The sequence below is a fragment of the Thalassophryne amazonica genome, chromosome 14 (assembly GCF_902500255.1).
Source record: "Thalassophryne amazonica chromosome 14, fThaAma1.1, whole genome shotgun sequence".
Taxonomy (NCBI): domain Eukaryota; kingdom Metazoa; phylum Chordata; class Actinopteri; order Batrachoidiformes; family Batrachoididae; genus Thalassophryne; species Thalassophryne amazonica.
In genome coordinates, this window is record NC_047116.1 from 8,973,317 (window position 1) to 8,995,823 (window position 22,507).

At 41.9% G+C, this 22,507-nt stretch overlaps 1 protein-coding gene across 1 annotated transcript in view; it reads right to left on the bottom strand.

Annotated features, from left to right (window-relative positions):
- Positions 1-643: 643 nt before the first annotated feature.
- LOC117525229 (5-hydroxytryptamine receptor 2A-like) overlaps positions 644-22,507 on the bottom strand; it is a 74,899-nt gene continuing 53,035 nt past the window's right edge. The window contains 2 exon segments of the mRNA XM_034187056.1: positions 644-1,364; positions 1,366-1,483. Coding sequence (XP_034042947.1) covers positions 644-1,364; positions 1,366-1,483 — 839 coding nt within the window.

Genomic DNA, 22,507 nt, shown 5'->3' on the forward strand with positions numbered 1-22,507 from the left:
TGATCCCTGCCAACCCACCTGAAGGTGGGTCGTCCGTGTCCCATCACACCCACGGACTCCACCTGGTAACAACGAACCGGTGAGACGATGGGGTCACTGAGGTCAGTGCAGTTAAGCCTCTCTGGAAAATGCTTGATACTGTGAAGTTTTTACACTTTTCTCCAAAAAAAAAGGTTTCTATAATGTCACATAATGTGACACTCTTCTATTGCTGATTTCTACCCAAATTTTATCGACTGGCAGTGTGATGACAGCAGTTTAGTATTTAGTGTAGAAAATAAGACTTTTTTTCTTAGAAGTGATTCAAGATTATCAGCTCTAGTCCAAGAACAGATGAACCTGTTCAACTGATCCCAAACCTGTTGATGGGACTCTTCTCTGGGTAGTTGTTGGCCGATTTGGGATTGAAGTTATTGCCAAGTATTTTTGAAGATTGGGTCACTGAAATACATAAACTAGATTCATTATTTCCCAAAATCCTGATAGGAGGCACTTTGTCTTTGGCACTTTGGCCTCAGCCTCCAAACATGAACCCTTTGCTCCAAAGTGACACCCCGACAGAATTCTAACCTGATCCACGGTACACAGGATGAGCTTTAAGTTCTATTTAAGACTGTCAGCACCAAATGCATTTGACCTACAATCACACACAACTTTCGTCTTTGCCTCTATGGCCTATCCCCCCCGGCTGGTGTCTCTCAGGTTCCTGCCTGGACGAAGACGAGTCTTTTGCAGCACCACTGGAGTGCGGCACTCCGTTTCGTATCAACTGGCTGGAGTTGTACGCCAGCGGTGGGATTGTGTTCACCAGGATCAACTGTAGAGGCTTTTTCTCCGGCTGGTACCTGCAGCGGACGTAGCGCAGGAATGCTGCTCGGTATGTTTTGTTGAACAGAGTGTAGACCAGCGGATTGACTGCGGAGGACAGATACCCAACCCAGACAAAAACGTTCAGCAGCCCTCCCATGAGCACTGGGTCACACACCTCTGGGTCACACACGACCACCAGCACGTTAGTGATGAAAAACGGGCACCACATGACCACAAAGAGGAAAAACACCACCCCCAGGACCTTTGAGGCTTTTTGCTCATTACTGATTGACTGCATGGTGCGGCGGCCAAACAGCGAGCCGGAGATACTCCCACGAGCCGCCAGACCACCACTGCTGCCGCGGCCGCCGGTTTCACGGCTAATTGACCGTCTGAAGAGCTTCTCAGAGGACAGTGAAGTTTGGGGCAAGAAGCTTAAGGTGAAAGATGTGCTCCATTTGGGCCGTGGGACCAGCTGGTCTAAGCAGAGGGTGGCTTCATTCTGCAGGGCATTTATGGTCAGAAAGTAGGTGATGACCATGATGGTGAGGGGGAAAGAACGCCACGAAGGAGCCAACCAGCACAAAGTTATTATCAGTCAGCAGGCAGCTCCCATCTTTGAAGACCTTGGAGTGGTCTCTGAGTCCCAGAACAGGGATAGGCATCGAGATCCCTGTAGACGGGAGGAGATAGAAGAAAGGAGGAAGATGAGGCTGTGCTGGGAAAGCAAACGACCTTGAGAGGAAAGTCAGTACGAAATTATACAATCAAAAGCAATCAGTGTGATTCTGGTGCATTTTTTTTCCATGTTCTCGCAAATATCTGCTAGACTCTGGTAGCTGGTATCAGGATTACTAAAAGAGTGATTTTTACAAACTCTGATGAGACCGTCATGTTTAACCTGGAAGAAGAAGCATAAAGTTACTGGGGCAGCACCAAGACACGGTGAAATGACAAGTGAATAACACACTTCTAGTCCCTTAAGCTAACGGTTACGTTAGCTACAAGTGACAGAGGCAAAGTGACAACTTTCAGTCAGAGCAGGAGTGGAGCAGCGACAGCAGTCGGTATACAGTAGTGTTCAGAATAATAGTAGTGCTATGTGACTAAAAAAGATTAATCCAGGTTTTGAGTATATTTCTTATTGTTACATGGGAAACAAGGTACCAGTAGATTCAGTAGATTCTCACAAATCCGACAAGACCATGCATTCATGATATGCACACTCTTAAGGCTATGAAATTGGGCTATTAGTAAAAAAAAAAAAGTAGAAAAGGGGGTGTTCACAATAATAGTAGAATCTGCTGTTGACGCTACGAACTCAAAACTATTATGTTCAAACTGCTTTTTTAGCAATCCTGTGAATCACTAAACTAGTATTTAGTTGTATAACCACAGTTTTTCATGATTTCTTCACATCTGCGAGGCATTAATTTTGTTGGTTTGGAACCAAGAATTTGCTCGTTTACTAGTGTGCTTGGGGTTATTCTCTTGTTGAAATACCCATTTCAAGGGCATGTCCTCTTCAGCATAAGGCAACATGACCTCTTCAAGTATTTTGACATATCCAAACTGATCCATGATACCTGGTATGCGATATATAGGCCCAACACCATAGTAGGAGAAACATGCCCATATCATGATGCTTGCACCACCATGCTTCACTGTCTTCACAGTGAACTGTGGCTTGAATTCAGAGTTTGGGGGTCGTCTCACAAACTGTCTGCGGCCCTTGGACCCAAAAAGAACAGTTTTACTCTCATCAGTCCACAAATATTCCTCCATTTCTCTTTAGGCCAGTTGATGTGTTCTTTGGCAAACTGTAACCTCTTCTGCACGTCTTTTATTTAACAGAGGGACTTTGCGGGGGATTCTTGCAAATAAATTGGCTTCACACAGGCGTCTTCTAACTGTCACAGCACTTACAGGTAACTCCAGACTGTCTTTGATCCGTTTTCCGTTTTCTTCCACGCGTCTCTGGTTTTTTTGTCTATTTTAAAGCATTGGAGATCACTGTTGATAAACAGCCTATAATTTTTTGCACCTGCATATAAGTTTTCCCCTCTCTAATCAACTTTTTAATCAAACTACGCTGTTCTTCTGAACAATGTCATGAACGTCCCATTTTCCTCAGCCTTTCAAAGAGAAAAGCATGTTCAACATGTGCTGGCTTCATCCTTAAATAGGGGACACCTGATTCACACCTGTTTGTTCCACAAAATTGACAAACTCACTGACTGAATGCCACACTACTATTATTGTGAAGACCCCCTTTTCTACCTTTTTTTTTACTAATAGCCCAATTTCATAGCCTTAAGAGTGTGCATATCATGAATGCTTGGTCTTGTTGGATTTGTGGGAATCTACTGAATCTACTGGTACCTTGTTTCCCATGTAACAATAAGAAATATACTCAAAACCTGGATTAGTCTTTTTAGTCACATAGCACTATTATTATTCTGAACACTACTGTACTACAATCTAGGTGGAGCCAAAATTGCAGAGAAATCTATGTTATACAAATGGTGAGCGACGCAACACGGCAGATGCCAATTTGAGTAAAAAAGCAGCATGATGTCAGCTGGTTGCTCTCTCGAACAAAATAAACCAAGAGGGCGGAAAATGTTCAGAAACATATAAATCTGCTATGTTTGGCATTTTCTCATGTATTTTGTAAACGTTAGCAAAAAAAACACTTCTAAAAGTAAAAACATTTTTTTTGTAACAGGATAACGCCTCTGAAGTGATTTACAAGGCATCTTATGGAGATGTTAGCATGCTAACTAGCGATACTTTGGATTGAAACAAATCAAGTGAAATTTGGTTCCATTTAGCAGTCAAACATAAGGTACAAACTCAGTGACAGTGTTGGGTTTTCACATCCTTTATAATCTACTGTCATTAAACATTGTGCACATTAATGACAAGTAACCACAAGCTGGCCACGCCCCAGGAACGCCCATCAAGCAGCAAACACCAACTTGCTTGTCACCCTCATTGTAGCTAATGTGACCGGAGCGTAAAAATGATGGACCCACACATAAAAAGTGGAGCAAGTTCTATCTGGTTCCCCTGTTTGGGTCTGAGTTCCTCTTAGCTCTGTCATAATGTTACAACAATGCTATAATGGTGATGCACCTGTGTGTGCTCAGCCCTACAGCCAGCATCATGCAAAACTGTTTAAGAGAAGCAGTTCAACTTTTTGTTTGCGCTTGATTGAAGAAGATGATTTTCTAACAATAGTTCAGGTAAACGTGCACCAACAGCAGACAGTGTGAAAAATGGATATGAAGGATGTTAACAGATGTTGGAGACAAACTTGAAATCAGAGCGCTCAGGGCCCCTTCATACATAGTGCGAGACGTTTGGTTGAAATGGGCACAAAGTGCGCATGACGCAGGAATCGTGTGCAAACCATGTAAAATCATTCCTGCTTCTAATGCCTCGTACACCTGTTGCAACAACTATTTGCACACACCAGTGGCTGAAAGGCAAAGTGTGCACTGTGCGAACCCATCAAACCCTCTTGTGGCAGGGTCAGCCAAATTCCAGCTGACACGCACGAATATCTAACACCACTTGTTTGGCACTTAGAAAATGTGTGGCCAGTTGCACTTTTGGCACGACAATAATCTGCAGACAACCACTGTCGTGCTGGCAGTGAAATTTGTCTAAATTCCACACAACTGTGGAGTTGCCGAGATGTGGCATGCCGTCGGCTCCGCCCACAACGTGTGTGTGTGTTGCGGGCTCCCCCCGCTCCCACCCACACATGTTCATGCGTGTGGTCCTCTCCCCCCACCGCACAGGTAGGCATATCTCATCTGATCACAGAGTGCCACCATGGTCTGTGCGCTGAATGGACGGGGGCATGGCAGCTGTTGAAATCTCTGGTCCTGGACATCAGAGCTGCAGAACACGGAGAACCGTGTTTTGATGGACACACGCGTGTGTGCGCTTGCTGTACTCACATTGAAAAATATAAAAACATATATTGCTTCTGCGACGGGCTGGAGAGTGTGCACGCTGAGGGGCTGTTCCAGCTGGACTGGACCGTCAGTCCATATGGACATGCAGCAGGTGATCTGAACGTCTGTCTGACAGGACAGTGAGTGGGGTGCCGCAGGAACATATGACAGGCCACAGTACGACAAATACACCACTTTCAGTCACATATCGGCAGAAACATCGTACCAAACACCGTTTGGTCAGTTTCACAGCACTTTTCTTTCATTTTTTTTTAGAAAATATGTTTGTCTGCTTGTTGATTTTAGCCATTTCACGCTTCTGTTACAGCTTCTGTGCAGTGGTAGAGTTTCCATCTGGTAATCAGAGTGAGTGGGTTCAAATCCCGTGAGTGGTGTTGTTTTTTTTTTTTTTTTCTTTTAACCAGAGTTATTTAACTGCGGGGTTCTGTATTGTCCCCTTTTCTGTATTATTTATATCAACCTAGTGATATTCACTAATTATACAGCTGTTTTTTTTTTTTCCTCCACATCAGTGGTGCGATGTGGTGCACCTTGTCCCATGGAATACAGTTGCAACTGCAGCAGTTCACACTGCATGCACAAAACCACGGTGCACGCCTGCCCGTCGGCGTGATGTTTCGTGGTGTGCTCATATGAAGCGCTACCCGCGGTGAGTCGCCCTGGAGTTGTACGCAAATCGACCAAATTCGCACTATGTGTAAAGGGGCCCTCAGATTTGTTTGTTGTCTGTGGACAATTTGTCCCTCCACCAGAGACCATCAGCGGACTTCAGTAAGGACGTTTGTGTCTCCTCCAAGATTCTTCATGTCTTTGTCATTCGAGTACATGATGCACATGACACAAACAAATGATGTTCTGAGGACATATGATAGTAAAAGTATACTATAAAACACAATTTAAACAATAGATAAGTACAAATGTTGAAGACATGCATGAGCCAAAGACGTACCCCGTTAAAATGTAACCAGGAACCCGAAAAATGACATGAACGGATTTCAGTGAAATTTTGTGCAGAGATCAGTAGATTACATTTTGATGTGGATCAGGACCCAGGGTCAATCTTTGCCTTTGAGTTTGATTTCTGTGATCTTGAATCATAATTTCTTAATCTGTAATCAGAGATTAATATGTTTGGTAATCATGATCAGAGATCCATATTTGCCTGATCATTATTTGATCCAAATTACACGATCAAAACAAGACATACATACAGGCAGAGAAACAGCAAAGAAAACTTAACCTATTGACATTGTGCAACAGTCAAAGATCAGCAAGTGACCAGATTAAACAGAGGTGATTACCTTTATTTAATTTCTGACTCACAGTCAGGATCAAAGAAACAGGTCAAAGATGATAATCAGAATCAAAGTTTAGTATCAAAGCTCAATGATCAGAATCAAGGAGTAGAGATTACCAATCCAAAATCATCATGCAGACAGGATGAGTGCTCAGCATCAGTATCATAGCAAGAGATTAGGATTGAAGACATGCATCAGTGCCAAACCTCAGTGATTAGCATCCAAGGCCAGAGACCAGAATCAGCAGTCAAGGGTGAGTATTCATAAATAAAGATCAGGATCAAAGATTAATGATCAGGATAAAGGTCAAAGGTCAGCAAGTGATCATATTCAGCAGAGGTCATTAATCAAGACCAAAGAAACATCAAAGATGATTAATCAGTATCAAAGTTTGTTGGTCAGAATCAGTGACTAGAGATCAGCAATCCAAAGTCATTGTGGCAGGATGAGTGATCAGGATCAGTACTCAGTGATCAAGATCATTGACAAAGATCATCCAAATGAGTGACGCGGAAACAAATATCAGTGTCAAAGCTCAATGAGGATCCACAGCCAATATTCAGGATCGAGATGGGTAAAGATGAGTAATCAGAAACAAAGATCAGGCTCAAAGGTCAGAAATCAGCAATCAAGAAATTACTATTCAAAGAAGAGTAATCAGTATCAGTGGACCGAGATTGGGATCAATCATCTATCAGAGATCAGTGATTAGGGGGAAAAAAACAGCAGTCAGGGTCAGTGATGCCGGTAACGCGTTACTTAGTAACGCGTTACTCTAATCTGACCACTTTTTTTTAGTAACGAGTAATCTAACGCGTTAATCTTTCCAAATCAGTAATCAGATTAAAGTTACTTCTCCATGTCACTGTGCGTTACTATTATTTTTCATTGTGGGTCGATAACAGCATTAAACTTGGTCCGTGGGCAGGAGGTCGGGGTTCGACTGAACGTCCCACTTTAAGCAAGCTGTGAGCTTTTAATCCGCGGTTTTTTGCAGCTGCTCGACTCGTCCTCACCTCTTAAAGCACGGTGATCAGCACACCTGCACTGAACTTTACAAAGACATTTTTATACTTTTTTTTCCTCCTTTATTTAGAATTCTGAGCTGAGCCGCTCTGTATCTGGTCGTTAAAACAGCTGATCCTCCGCGACGCGTCAACAACTAACACTATTTTTCCACTCAATGCACCTAAACTCTCTTTCTGAGGACCACATGATGTGAAAACGCAATAAAACTTTCTTACCTGTAAATCTGGTCATGTTTTCTGCATAAATAAATGTTATTCATTCTTTGTGCTCAAACGCCAAAGCAGGGGCGAATCCAGGATGGAATGGGGGCGTGGGGCAAGGATGTGCCCCTCCCCCACAACACCCCTGATTAAAGGTGCAATTTTGAAGCCGTTTTTTACTACACTAATATTGCTTAAAATAATAATATTCGACAAGTAAAATGTTTAGAGAGAATTTAAATGTTAGAAAAATGTTAGAATTAATAGTTACCTTTATAAACAATGTAGGCTCGAATTGCAAGTTTTACTGTTTACAAGTGCTGTCAACAGTTAAATATGAGGTCAAAGAGAGGTCTTTATTTACTTTTAGAACAGTATTTATTTTCATTGAAGTCAAGAAAGGGTGCCTATAAAGTGAGTTTTGGCAAAACAGTATCATTGTATGTTGAGGGTGACAGAGGGGTTGTTGTCGGCAGCTGGGGAAAGTAACTAAACAGTAACTAGTAATCTAACTTAGTTACTTTTACAATTGAGTAATCAGGAAAGTAACTTAGTTACTTTTTCAAGGAGTAATCAGTAATCAGATTACTTTTTCAAAGTAACTGTGCAACACTGGTCAGGGTCAAAGTTGACCAATTAGGATGTAAAATCTTTGTAGAGAAATAAAAGGAATACCCTCCTACAATGGAAAAAGATCAAAGGAAAATGCCACCAATACGTAAATAGAGGAATAGCCAGTAGCAGAAAGGCCGACCATCTTAAGCCAAGGAGGATTAAATATCTGGAAGCAGAAGAGAAATGTGGGCACTAATGGGACCTACAGACGTTAATTTATCCAACATTAATCAAACTGCTACTACTCCAAGACTCAATTTTCAGAATGTCTCTTTATAGAGAGCAGCAGCTCCACAGTGGGGAGAGATTTCACTGTGGAGAAAGTGGTCAATGCTGAGGATTTTCTCCACTGCACGCTGTAAACGATCAGGCAGGATAAATCCACCCTGAAAACAGGTGTGCAGCCAGATAATCTGCATCCAAATGTGGGCGCAGTGCTGGTGACAATCTGGCACCTGAATATTTGGCCATCAAGCCGCTTTGAATGCCTCCTGCGGAGACACATCTGTGATTGGTCTTGTACAGCTTCTTGTCTTGTGTGACCTCAGAGCCTGGGCAGGTCTCCAGTTCTTCTTCTGAACTGATCAAATTGATCCAGCGTGCACTGAAAGGAACAGTTAAATTAAGAGCTTTGCCTTGTGGCTCAGCTCCCGTCTTCACCTGGTGCCGTTCCTCTCAGGAGCTCATGCTTCATTTTTTTTCAGCCTCATTTACGAAAAAAAGATCCTGGAAATCTCGACCTGAAGAAGGGCATCCAGCAGTTTGATCTCAACACTTCACACTCAGCTGTAAATGTGATGGATCTTTGACTGCTGTAACCCCACGCGCCGTGGACGCTGGGTAATTAATATAATTATGAGTGCATTGTCCACGAGATTAAGGGTGAAACAGCAGCTGTGAATTTATTCTGCAGTGTCCCTGTGCTGTTCTGTGTATGAAGGCTTTTCTGGTTTCCTCATTATCTATGAGTCCCTGAATGCAAATGTGAGGAAACAGCATGTGAAAGTAGGTTAGTGATGCTCGTATTTGGCAGCCGTGAGTTCGGCCAGCTGGTGAAGCCAGAACAGGTATCCTGATCCAAAACTTTGAATCCAGTCTGAAGTCAAAAACATCATTTAAAGGGGGAAAAAATCCATTCTGCTGACTTTTAATCAACTCTGTGCGCAAACACCTGAATTCTGTACGCAAAACAAATCAAATCAAATCAATTTCATTTATATAGCGCCAAATCACAACAAACAGTTGCCCCAAGGCGCTTCATACTGTAAGGCAAAGCCATACAATAATTACAGAAAAAACCCCAACTGTCAAAACGACCCCCTGTGAGCAAGCACTTGGCGACAGTGGGAAGGAAAAACTCCCTTTTAACAGGAAGAAACCTCCAGCAGAACCAGGCTCAGGGAGGGGCAGTCTTCTGCTGGGACTGGTTGGGGCTGAGGAGAGAACCAGGAAAAAGACATGCTGTGGAGGGGAGCAGAGATCATCACTAATGATTAAATGCAGAGTGCTGCATACAGAGCAAAAAGAGAAAGAAAACTCAGTGCATCATGGGAACCCCCCAGCAGTCTAAGTCTATAGCAGCATAACTAAGGGATGGTTCAGGGTCACCTGATCCAGCCCTAACTATAAGCTTTAGCAAAAGGAAAGTTTTAAGCCTAATCTTAAAAGTAGAGAGGGTGTCTGTCTCCCTGATCCGAATTGGGAGCTGGTTCCAGAGGAGAGGAGCCTGAAAGCTGAAGGCTCTGCCTCCCATTCTACTCTTACAAACCCTAGGAACTACAAGTAAGCCTGCAGTCTGAGAGCGAAGCGCTCTATTGGGGTGATATGGTACTATGAGGTCCCTAAGATAAGATGGACCTGATTATTCAAAACCTTACAAGTAAGAAGAAGAATTTAATTCTATTCTAGAATTAACAGGAAGCCAATGAAGAGAGGCCAATATGGGTGAGATATGCTCTCTCCTTCTAGGCCCTGTCAGTACTCTAGCTGCAGCATTTTGAATTAACTGAAGGCTTTTCAGGGAACTTTAGGACAACCTGATAATAATGAATTACAATAGTCCAGCCTAGAGGAAATAAATGCATGAATTAGTTTTTTAGCATCACTCTGAGACAAGACCTTTCTAATTTTAGAGATATTGCGCAAATGCAAAAAAGCAGTCCTACATATTTGTTTAATATGCGCATTGAATGACATATCCTGATCAAAAATGACTCCAAGATTTCTCACAGAATTACTAGAGGTCAGGGTAATGCCATCCAGAGTAAGGATCTGGTTAGACACCATGTTTCTAAGATTTGTGGGGCCAAGTACAATAACTTCAGTTTTATCTGAGTTAAAAGCAGGAAATTTGAGGTCATCCATGTCTTTATGTCTGTAAGACAATCCTGCAGTTTAGCTAATTGGTGTGTGTCCTCTGGCTTCATGGATAGATAAAGCTGGGTATCATCTGCGTAACAATGAAAATTTAAGCAATGCTGTCTAATAATACTGCCTAAGGGAAGCATGTATAAAGTGAATAAAATTGGTCCTAGCACAGAACCTTGTGGAACTCCATAATTAACCTTAGTCTGTGAAGAAGATTCCCCATTTACATGAACAAATTGTAATCTATTAGATAAATATGATTCAAACCACCGCAGCGCAGTGCCTTTAATACCTATGGCATGCTCTAATCTCTGTAATAAATTTTATGGTCAACAGTATCAAAAGCAGCACTGAGGTCTAACAGAACAAGCACAGAGATGAGTCCACTGTCTGAGGCCATAAGAAGATCATTTGTAACCTTCACTAATGCTGTTTCTGTACTATGATGAATTCTAAACCCTGACTGAAACTCTTCAAATAGACCATTCCTCTGCAGATGATCAGTTAGCTGTTTTACAACTACCCTTTCAAGAATTTTTGAGAGAAAAGGAAGGTTGGAGATTGGCCTATAATTAGCTAAGATAGCTGGGTCAAGTGATGGCTTTTTAAGTAATGGTTTAATTACTGCCACCTTAAAAGCCTGTGGTACATAGCCAACTAATAAAGCAGATTGATCATATTTAGATCGAAGCATTAATTAATGGTAGGGCTTCCTTGAGCAGCCTGGTAGGAATGGGTCTAATAGACATGTTGATGGTTTGGATGAAGTAACTAATGAAAATAACTCAGACAGAACAATTGGAGAGAAGAGTCTAACCAAATACCGGCATCACTGAAAGCAGCCAAGAGAACGATATGTCTTTGGGATGGTATGAGTAATTTTTTCTCTTAGTTAAAATGTTATTAGCAAAGAAAGTCATGAAGTCATTACTAGTTAAAGGAATACTCGGCTCAATAGAGCTCTGACCTCTTTGTCAGCCTGGCTACAGTGCTGAAAAGAAACCTGGGGTTTTTCTTATTTCTTCAATTAGTGATGAGTAGTAAGATGTCCTAGCTTTACGGAGGGGGCTTTTTTTATAGAGCAACAGACTCTTTTCCAGGCTAAGTGAAGAGCTTCTAAATTAGTGAGGACGCCATTTCCTCTCCAACTTACGGTTATCTGCTTTAAGCTGCGAGTTTGTGAAGTATACCACGGAGTCAGGCACTTCTGATTTAAGGCTCCTCTTTTTCAGAGGAGCTACAGCATCCAAAGTTGTCCTCAATGAGGATATAAACTATTGACGAGATAATCTATCTCACTCACAGAGTTTAGGTAGCTACTCTGCCCTGTGTTGGATATGGCATTGGAGAACATAAAGAAGGAATCATATCCTTAAACCTAGTTACATCGCTTTCTGAAAGACTTCTACTGTAATGAAACTTATTCCCCACTACTGGGTAGTCATCAGAGTAATGTAGATGTTATTAAGAAAATGATCAGACAGAAGGTGGTTTTCAGGGAATACTGTTAAAGTCTTCAATTTCCTACCATAAGTCAGAACAAGATCTAAGGTATGATTAAAGTGGTGGGTGGACTCATTTACATTTTGAGCAAAGCCAATCGAGTCTAACAATAGATTAAATGCAGTGTTGAGGCTGTCATTCTCAGCATCTGTGTGGATGTTAAAATTGCCCACTATAATTATCTTATCTGAGCTAAGCACTAAGTCAGACAAAAGGTCCGAAAATTCACAGAGAAACTCACAGTAACGACCAGGAGGACGATAGATAACAACAAATAAAACTGGTTTTTGGGACTTCCAATTTGGATGGACAAGACTAAGAGACAAGCTTTCAAATTAATTAAAGCTCTGTCTGGGTTTTTGATTAATTAATAAGCTGGAGTGGAAGATTGCTGCTAATCCTCCGCCTTGGCCCGTGCTACGAGCATTCTGGCAGTTAGTGTGACTCGGGGGTGTTGACTCATTTAAACTAACATATTCTTCCTGCTGTAACCAGGTTTCTGTAAGGCAGAATAAATCAATATGTTGATCCATTATTATATCATTTACTAACAGGGACTTAGAAGAGAGAGATCTAATGTTTAATAGACCACATTTAACTGTTTTAGTCTGTGGTGCAGTTGAAGGTGCTATATTATTTTTTCTTTTTGAATTTTTATGCTTAAATAGATTTTTACTGGTTGTTGGTGGTCTGGGAGCAGGCACCGTCTCTATGGGGATGGGGTAATGAGGGGATGGCAGGGGGAGAGAAGCTGCAGAGAGGTGTGTAAGACTACAACTCTGCTTCCTGGTCCCAACCCTGGATAGTCACGGTTTGGAGGATTTAAGAAAATTGGCCAGATTTCTAGCATTGAGAGCTGCTCCATCCAAAGTGGGATGGATGCCGTCTCTCCTAACAAGACCAGGTTTTCCCCAGAAGCTTTGCCAATTATCTGTGAAGCCCACCTCATTTTTTGGACACCACTCAGACAGCCAGCAATTCAAGGAGAACATGTGGCTAAACACGTCACTCCCGGTCCGATTGGGGAGGGGCCCAGAGAAAACTGCAGAGTCCGACATTGTTTTTGCAAAGTTACACACCAATTCAATATTAATTTTAGTGACCTCCGATTGGCGTAACCGGGTGTCATTACTGCCGACGTGAATTACAATCTTACCAAATTACGCTTAGCCTTAGCCAGCAGTTTCAAATTTCCTTCAATGTCACCTGCTCTGGCCCCCGGAAGACAAATGACTATGGTTGCTGGTGTCGCTAACTTCACATTTCTCAAAACAGAGTCGCCAATAACCAGAGTTTGATCCTCAGCGGGTGTGTCGCCGAGTGGGGAAAAACGGTTAGAGATGTGAACGGGTTGGCGGTGTACACGGGGCTTCTGTTTAGGATTACGCTTCCTCCTCACAGTCACCCAGTCGGCCTGCCTTCCCGGCTGCTCGGGATCTGCCGGGAGGGAACTAACGGCGGCTAAGCTACCTTGGTCCGCACCGACTACAGGGGCCTGGCTAGCTGTAGGATTTTCCAAGGTGCGGAGCCGAGTCTCCAATTCGCCCAGCCTGGCCTCCAAAGCTACGAATAAGCTACACTTATTACAAGTACCATTACTGCTAAAGGAGGCTGAGGTATAACTAAACATTCACACCCAGAGTAGAAAAGTGCGGGAGAGACAGGAGAAGCCACCATGCTAAACTGGCTAAGAGCTAGTAGCTGCGCTAAGCTAGCGGATTCCTAAAAACACGCAAAGTGAATAATGTGTAAATAATTTAGAGGTGATTCAGCAGAGGGAGTGCTTTAGTTAAGGCACGTGAAGATTACACTGTGAAACAAATCGTTATCTAGTTAACTAGATCAATCTAACTGCGCAGATTAAACAGCTAACAGATACAGCAAAACACCACCGTGCTCCGGAACAGGAAGTGATATAATACCGCAGTGAGAGCCAACCACCAGTAGCTAGTAGTGCAGGACCAACACCTCAGCGCTGCGCGCAAACACCTCGGTGCTGTTTCACATCATGTTTGAGCCATGGGCAAACTCAGCAGGTAAAAAAAAGCAAAACAAAACAGCACAATTAATTTTGCACAATGAAAATAACTAACTTTGATAATTTAACAGTAACAAGAGCAGATGTTCAACTACAAGTGCAGTGAGACCACAGCAGAGTGAGAGGAAGTGAGAAGACATGTTTATAACTGTTCATGATAACATTAAAGACATAAGGTCTAAAAGGCCATTTCACTGACAACAGTGTATGTTTTTAGAACAGTGATTCAGTTAATATCTGCAGTTTAGTTCAGCACAAGAGAACGTAATTATAAGTAAAAATATAATGTGGTTAACAGTCATTTTCATGATTAATTCATTCGTTGATTCTAAGTGCAAAATACCAGAAAAAAAGAATACATTTCTGTCATAGTTTCAGAGGCTAAAATGACTTGTTTTATTAGAACAGTGGACCAAAGAATATATAAGAACAGAAAACTAAGGAAACTCAACAAAAATATAAACGCAACACTTTTGGTTTTGCTCCCATTTTGTATGAGATGAACTCAAAGATCTAAATCTTTTTCCACATACACAATATCACCATTTCTCTCAAATATTGTTCACAAACCAGTCTAAATCTGTGATAGTGAGCACTTCTCCTTTGCTGAGATAATCCATCCCACCTCACAGGTGTGCCATACCAAGATGCTGATTAGACACCATGATTAGTGCACAGGTGTGCCTTAGACTGCCCACAATAAAAGGCCACTCTGAAAGGTGCAGTTTTATCACACAGCACAATGCCACAGATGTCGCAAGATTTGAGGGAGCGTGCAATTGGCATGCTGACAGCAGGAATGTCAGCCAGAGCTGTTGCTCGTGTATTGAATGTTCATTTCTCTACCATAAGCCGTCTCCAAAGGCGTTTCAGAGAATTTGGCACTACATCCAACCAGCCTCACAACAGCAGACCACGTGTAACCACACCAGCCCAGGACCTCCACATCCAGCATGTTCACCTCCATGATCGTCTGAGACCAGCCACTCGGACAGCTGCTGAAACAATCGGTTTGCATAACCAAAGAATTTCTGCACAAACTGTCAGAAACCGTCTCAGGGAAGCTCATCTGCATGCTCGTCGTCCTCATCTGGGTCTCGACCTGACTCCAGTTCGTCGTTGTAACCGACTTGAGTGGGCACATGCTCACATTCGCTGGCGTTTGGCACGTTGGAGAGGTGTTCTCTTCACGGATGATGCGAAGGAGATGTGTTGCACTGCATGAGGCAAATGGTGGTCACACCAGATACTGACTGGTATCCCCCCCCCAATAAAACAAAACTGCACCTTTCAGAGTGGCCTTTTATTGTGGGCAGTCTAAGGCACACCTGTGCACTAATCATGGTGTCTAATCAGCATCTTGGTATGGCACACCTGTGAGGTGGGATGGATTAGCTCAGCAAAGGAGAAGTGCTCACTATCACAGATTTAGACTGGTTTGTGAACAATATTTGAGGGAAATGGTGATATTGTGTATGTGGAAAAAGTTTTAGATCTTTGAGTTCATCTCATACAAAATGGGAGCAAAACCAAAAGTGTTGCGTTTATATTTTTGTTGAGTATATATAGCAGTACTTCACGAATTTGGATTATGTAGGTAGTGATTGACGTCTGTTAAACATTTGCTCATGACATTTAATTTTTTTTTTTTTTTTTTTTGTGGTTTCGTATGAGCCAGAGTGTGTTGTGTTTTTCCAGCAGATAGGAGCTGCTGTTTGCTGTTAAACTGTGTCATATTTCTCATTACGTCTGCATTTGTCGATTTTCTTCCATTTATTCGTTTGTCTGAGTGTGTGGAGGAAAAGTAGTTTCCTCGGAGGGGTTTCCAGGTCAGTCTGCACATCCGACCCTCCGAGGCTCACTCTGCTGCCACCACAGCGGTGTGAGATCGAACCTCTGCAAATTAGTCACCACGAATCACGACCGTATCTCTCAATAGGTCGGTGTGAGCGAGGGAGCGGATTTGTGGTTTCTCCATGAACGGGAGCCGGGCAGGACGAGATAAAGCCAACAGTCTTCCTGACTCCCTGTTCCCGTTCCCTGCTTGTAATAAAGAGGACGACAGTGAAATTGACAGGGTGGACAGACATGGTGCTGCACAACTGAAGCAAAAAGGTCAACCACAGATATTCGTCACTCAGTGCAGGATGTTTGACAGAATCTCACCTGAAGCCATCATCTCACATACTTTTCACTTACAGTCCTCATCACCTCATTATTCCACCACCACTTCCTGTTGGGATCATAAAGGTCTTGTCTAATGGGACTGGCCCACGCCTCAACGTCTACCTAAGCACCCCCAGACCTGCATGTGGAACCTTTGGCACTGTGGAAACTCCTGTGGATGTTCTACCAGTGTGTAGTAGTCAAAAAGTCTGCTAACGAGTCTTTCATTGGATTCAGGTGTATTGGAACAGGGAGACAACTAAGAGTGTCAGGAATGTGGCTCTCGAGGACCGAACTTGGCCACCCCTGCTTTAGTAGATAGCTGAGCACTTTCTCCTCCTCAATGATTGGGTTGGTGTTCAAAAGGTCTTTGAAGTACTACCTTGACCTTAAAACACTAATTAACTTGTGGATTTGCCTCCAGATCATCACCAGCTTTGATGTTTTTTTTTTTTTCAATTATGTTTCATAAAATTGCATTTATTAATTCTGAGAAAAGACTGTTATCAAACACCCAAACACACGGAGGCAACAACATGACATCTCGATAGATAAAATTTCAGACGTGCAGATTAGTCTCGTGGCTGCGTCATTCACGCCTAATTAAATAATATTTGTGGAGGTGACTCTGTTGGTATGAGTGGTAGCTTCACTGATAAAACTCTCGAGCATCCATCACCACGACTGACTCGCGCCATCCAGAAATCAAATGCTGCTTTTTAGCAGATTTTATGTCACTCACTGATGGCGGCTCTGTGCTCTAAATATGGGAAATGAGAGACACAAGATTGAAAGAGAGCAAGAAAAAAAACTGACAGAAGTGCGAGTGAAGATAAAAGAAGATTAAGTGAGAGAAAACAAGGTGGTGAGAGGCTCTTTGGGGGCAGAAATATAAAATAAGAGATGAAGAGGCAGACTTCACTGAACGAGAGGTCGACAGAGATGTTTAAGAAAATGCAGCTTGTTTGGAATTGATGGACTTTTACTTCTGATACACCTTAAACAGTGTGTTTTAGTGGATTAAATAGTGTGGAAAATGCAGGGAAAAAGAAAATCCTATGGTTGTTAAAAATATTTCCAGTCGTATGTTTGAATATGATTTTTTTTTTTTAAATTATACATTAGATATTCAAATACATTCATGGTGCGATAATCTCCATAAATTACATGTCTTTTAAATGTATTTAAAGTGCACCTGTGACATTACAAAGCATCATTATGTAGAAGAAAAGGCCCACGGAGAAGTGGGGCAGACCATTGTGATGCAAAACACATCAATCAGCTCCCATTCTATCAGTAAAGTGTGAAACAGCTCAACCTCCTGCCGGGATCTCTGGTACCAGGGTTCTGTGGCTGATTTGGGAGTCTGTTGTGAACCAGCCAATATTGAAAAGGTGGTGAAATGTCCAGGGGTCTGTGGAATTGAGGGTGGAGATGCTTTTCTCTTGGTGTTGCAAACAATCTTTGTTTCTACCTGGGAGATGGGTATCATCCACTGAACTATACACTACGTGGAATGGGCGTCACGGCTGAGCGAGTGAAGCCAAGCCGCTGCATTGTCGGCCATCTTGCGTCCCGCAAAAGGCGCAAACGCCACACAGTGGAATCAGGTCGGTAGTATTAGGGTCAAACTCACCAATTTCTGCAGAATAAAGCCCTTCGTCGAGTTCTGTAATATTATTAAGCTCTGTTAAGGCCATTTATGACTTGTACACGCAGTGTAGTTTTTGATAGATTACTAAAGTAAATAGAAACAAAAACTTGTTAAATCTATGGGCATTATAAGCTCTTGCAATGCAACACTATTTGAATACTTTCTATCATATTATACACTTGTGAACACGCACAAAGGCCCCCCCCCCCCCCCCCCCACAAATAATGTTCATTTGACACAACACACACTCACTCACTCAAAACACCCCCCAAACGGTGCACATCAGCCACAATCAAATGCACAAATACTTTTGTGCATTTGATTGTGGTTGATGTGCACTGTGTAATGTCGTGCACACACACAGAAAGGCACACAAGTAATTGGTCAATCAGTTAAAGTAAATATTAGAATGTATTATAGTTTTGCAGAAGTAGGAACATTGCAGCAAATCACAGTTGATGTAAAGCAGTCAATCCATTCACACATGTCAATGTACACTCTATGAAATTGAAAATTAACTATGTGACAGCTTTAATTCAATTCAGTTCAATTTCATTTATATAGCGCCAAATCACAACAAACAGTTGCCCCAAGGCGCTTTATATTGTAAGGCAAGGCCATACAATAATTACGTAAAAACCCCAAAGGTCAAAACGACCCCCTGTGAGCAAGCACTTGGCGACAGTGGGCAGGAAAAACTCCCTTTTAACAGGAAGAAACCTCCAGCAGAACCAGGCTCAGGGAGGGGCAGTCTTCTGCTGGGACTGGTTGGGGCTGAGGGAGAGAACCAGGAAAAAGACATGCTGTGGAGGGGAGCAGAGATCAATCACTAATGATTAAATGCAGAGTGGTGCATACAGAGCAAAAAGAGAAAGAAACACTCAGTGCATCATGGGAACCCCCCAGCAGTCTAAGTCTATAGCAGCATAACTAAGGGATGGTTCAGGGTCACCTGATCCAGCCCTAACTATAAGCTTTAGCAAAAAGGAAAGTTTTAAGCTTAATCTTAAAAGTAGAGAGGGTGTCTGTCTCCCTGATCTGAATTGGGAGCTGGTTCCACAGGAGAGGAGCCTGAAAGCTGAAGGCTCTGCCTCCCATTCTACTCTTACAAACCCTAGGAACTACAAGTAAGCCTGCAGTCTGAGAGCGAAGCGCTCTATTGGGGTGATATGGTACTATGAGGTCCCTAAGATAAGAAGGGACCTGATTATTCAAAACCTTATAAGTAAGAAGAAGAATTTTAAATTCTATTCTAGAATTAACAGGAAGCCAATGAAGAGAGGCCAATATGGGTGAGATATGCTCTCTCCTTCTAGTCCCCGTCAGTACTCTAGCTGCAGCATTTTGAATTAACTGAAGGCTTTTCAGGGAACTTTTACGACAACCTGATAATAATAAATTACAATAGTCCAGCCTAGAGGAAATAAATGCATGAATTAGTTTTTCAGCATCACTCTGAGACAAGACCTTTCTAATTTTAGAGATATTGCGTAAATGCAAAAAAGCAGTCTTACATATTTGTTTAATATGCGCTTTGAATGACATATCCTGATCAAAAATGACTCCAAGATTTCTCACAGTATTACTAGAGGTCAGGGTAATGCCATCCAGAGTAAGGATCTGGTTAGACACCATGTTTCTAAGATTTGTGGGGCCAAGTACAATAACTTCAGTTTTATCTGAGTTTAAAAGCAGGAAATTAGAGGTCATCCATGCCCTTATGTCTGTAAGACAATCCTGCAGTTTAGCTAATTGGTGTGTGTCCTCTGGCTTCATGGATAGATAAAGCTGGGTATCATCTGCGTAACAATGAAAATTTAAGCAATGCCGTCTAATAATACTGCCTAAGGGAAGCATGTGTAAAGTGAATAAAATTGGTCCTAGCACAGAACCTTGTGGAACTCCATAATTAACCTTAGTTTGTGAAGAAGATTCCCCATTTACATGAACAAATTGTAATCTATTAGACAAATATGATTCAAACCACCGCAGCGCAGTGCCTTTAATACCTATGGCATGCTCTAATCTCTGTAATAAATTTTTATGGTCAACAGTATCAAAAGCAGCACTGAGGTCTAACAGAACAAGCACAGAGATGAGTCCACTGTCTGAGGCCATAAGAAGATCATTTGTAACCTTCACTAATGCTGTTTCTGTACTATGATGAATTCTAAAACCTGACTGAAACTCTTCAAATAGACCATTCCTCTGCAGATGATCAGTTAACTGTTTTACAACTACCCTTTCAACAATTTGTGAGAGAAAAGGAAGGTTGGAGATTGGCCTATAATTAGCTAAGATAGCTGGGTCAAGTGATGGCTTTTTAAGTAATGGTTTAATTACTGCCACCTTAAAAGCCTGTGGTACATAGCCAACTAATAAAGATAGATTGATCATATTTAAGATCGAAGCATTAAATAATGGTAGGGCTTCCTTGAGCATCCTGGTAGGAATGGGGTCTAATAGACATGTTGATGGTTTGGATGAAGTAACTAATGAAAATAACTCAGACAGAACAATCTGAGAGAAAGAGTCTAACCAAATACCGGCATCACTGAAAGCAGCCAAAGATAACGATACGTCTTTGGGATGGTTATGAGTAATTTTTTCTCTAATAGTTAAAATTTTATTAGCAAAGAAAGTCATGAAGTCATTACTAGTTAAAGTTAAAGGAATACTCGGCTCAATAGAGCTCTGACTCTTTGTCAGCCTGGCTACAGTGCTGAAAAGAAACCTGGGGTTGTTCTTATTTTCTTCAATTAGTGATGAGTAGTAAGATGTCCTAGCTTTACGGAGGGCTTTTTTTATAGAGCAACAGACTCTTTTTCCAGGCTAAGTGAAGATCTTCTAAATTAGTGAGACCCCATTTCCTCTCCAACTTACGGGTTATCTGCTTTAAGCTGCGAGTTTGTGAGTTATACCACGGAGTCAGGCACTTCTGATTTAAAGCTCTCTTTTTCAGAGGAACTACAGCATCCAAAGTTGTCTTCAATGAGGATGTAAAACTATTGACGAGATACTCTATCTCACTTACAGAGTTTAGGTAGCTACTCTGCACTGTGTTGGTATATGGCATTAGGGAACATAAAGAAAGCAACATATCCTTAAACCTAGTTACAGTGCTTTCTGAAAGACTTCTAGTGTAATGAAACTTATTCCCCACTGCCGGGTAGTCCATCAGAGTAAATGTAAATGTTATTAAGAAATGATCAGACAGAAGGGAGTTTTCAGGGAATACTGTTAAGTCTTCAATTTCCATACCATAAGTCAGAACAAGATCTAAGATATGAATAAAGTGGTGGGTGGACTCATTTACATTTTGAGCAAAGCCAATTGAGTCTAATAATAGATTAAATGCAGTGTTGAGGCTGTCATTCTCAGCATCTGTGTGGATGTTAAAATCGCCCACTATATTAGCTTTAGTGTCTGAAACAACAAAATACAAGTAGAGCAATGGCCCAATTTTAAATGAGTTGTTTACAGTTGTTTACATTTCAAAACTTTACAGCATCTGATTAACACATTTTGAAAAATACCTTTGTATGCATGTACAGAGCGTGTACTCAGTTTCATCATCAGATGGAGCAGCATCTTATTTGGATCCAAAATAAAAAATAGTATAGTATTATTATTTAATAATGCTCTGTAGAAGTTGACATTTTCAAAGAAGCCAGACCAAGTTAGAGGCTGAAAATTTCAAAATGTATATTACATATATTATATATATATATACACTCAACAAAAATATAAACACAACACTTTTGGTTTTGCTCCCATTTTGTATGAGATGAACTCAAAGATCTAAAACTTTTTCCACATACACAATATCACCATTTCCCTCAAATATTGCTCTCGGCCCTTTCTGGAATAGTTTGGACACCACTGATTTAAGTAGAAGGGCAGTTAGAGCACATTTCACTGTCTTTTATCTGGATTAATGATCTTTAATCTCACTTGCTGAACTTTGACTATGAACTGACTCTGATGTTAAGTTTTGGCCTTTGATCCAGGTTACGTGACCATAGCAATTGGGATTAAAGGACCTGCATTAATGAGTGAAGTCTGTGAATGTGAAATATTCCCAAAGTGGACCTGAACCATAATAGAATTCTGCTACTGCACAAGACTGGATGCAGTTTTGGAAGTGTACCAAGTTGCAGTCTGGATACAACATTTCTCAAATTTCCAACCTGTTTGTACATTTAAATAAACCCTAAACCAAACCTTAATCCAAACCCATTGAACAGACAGCAACTTCAACGGTTGCTAGGCTGCAGACTCGTTGGGCTTTAAGGCGCAATTCTGAAAAAAAAAAAAAAAAAAAATTAAAATAGCGCTCAGTTTCAAGAGTGCAAAATGTTGCCAGTTTGTCCACATTCTTGAACTACGCAGAACTTCACCACCGAAATTTACCAGGTTCCTCCTCAGCCCAGACCACAACCCTCCACCACGTTTGATATTTAGCAGCTGAAGTTAGCATTAAACACGTGGCACCTGCTCTATGAACTAACTTACTGCAGGTTTTGGTGTTGAAACGGACCAAGTTTCCAGTCTGGATTATGTAATCATGATGATGTCCCTTTCAGGCTTCCATGTTTCCTGGTGCATGCACGGCACGTGCACCCACTCTGCTTTCCTGTGTGGCGTTACGCACAGTCAGATCCCAACAGGAATGTTTTTCACGCTCGGTGTCTCCCCGCATTCCCGTGAGGAAACCTCAGCCCCGTCTCCTCTTTATAAACCAGCACAATGAGCCTGTTGAGGCTGAAATATCCTCGTGCTGTGGTTGGAGGCAAAGACGCTCAACGTCACACTGGGACTCGAACCCGCTCGGTCCG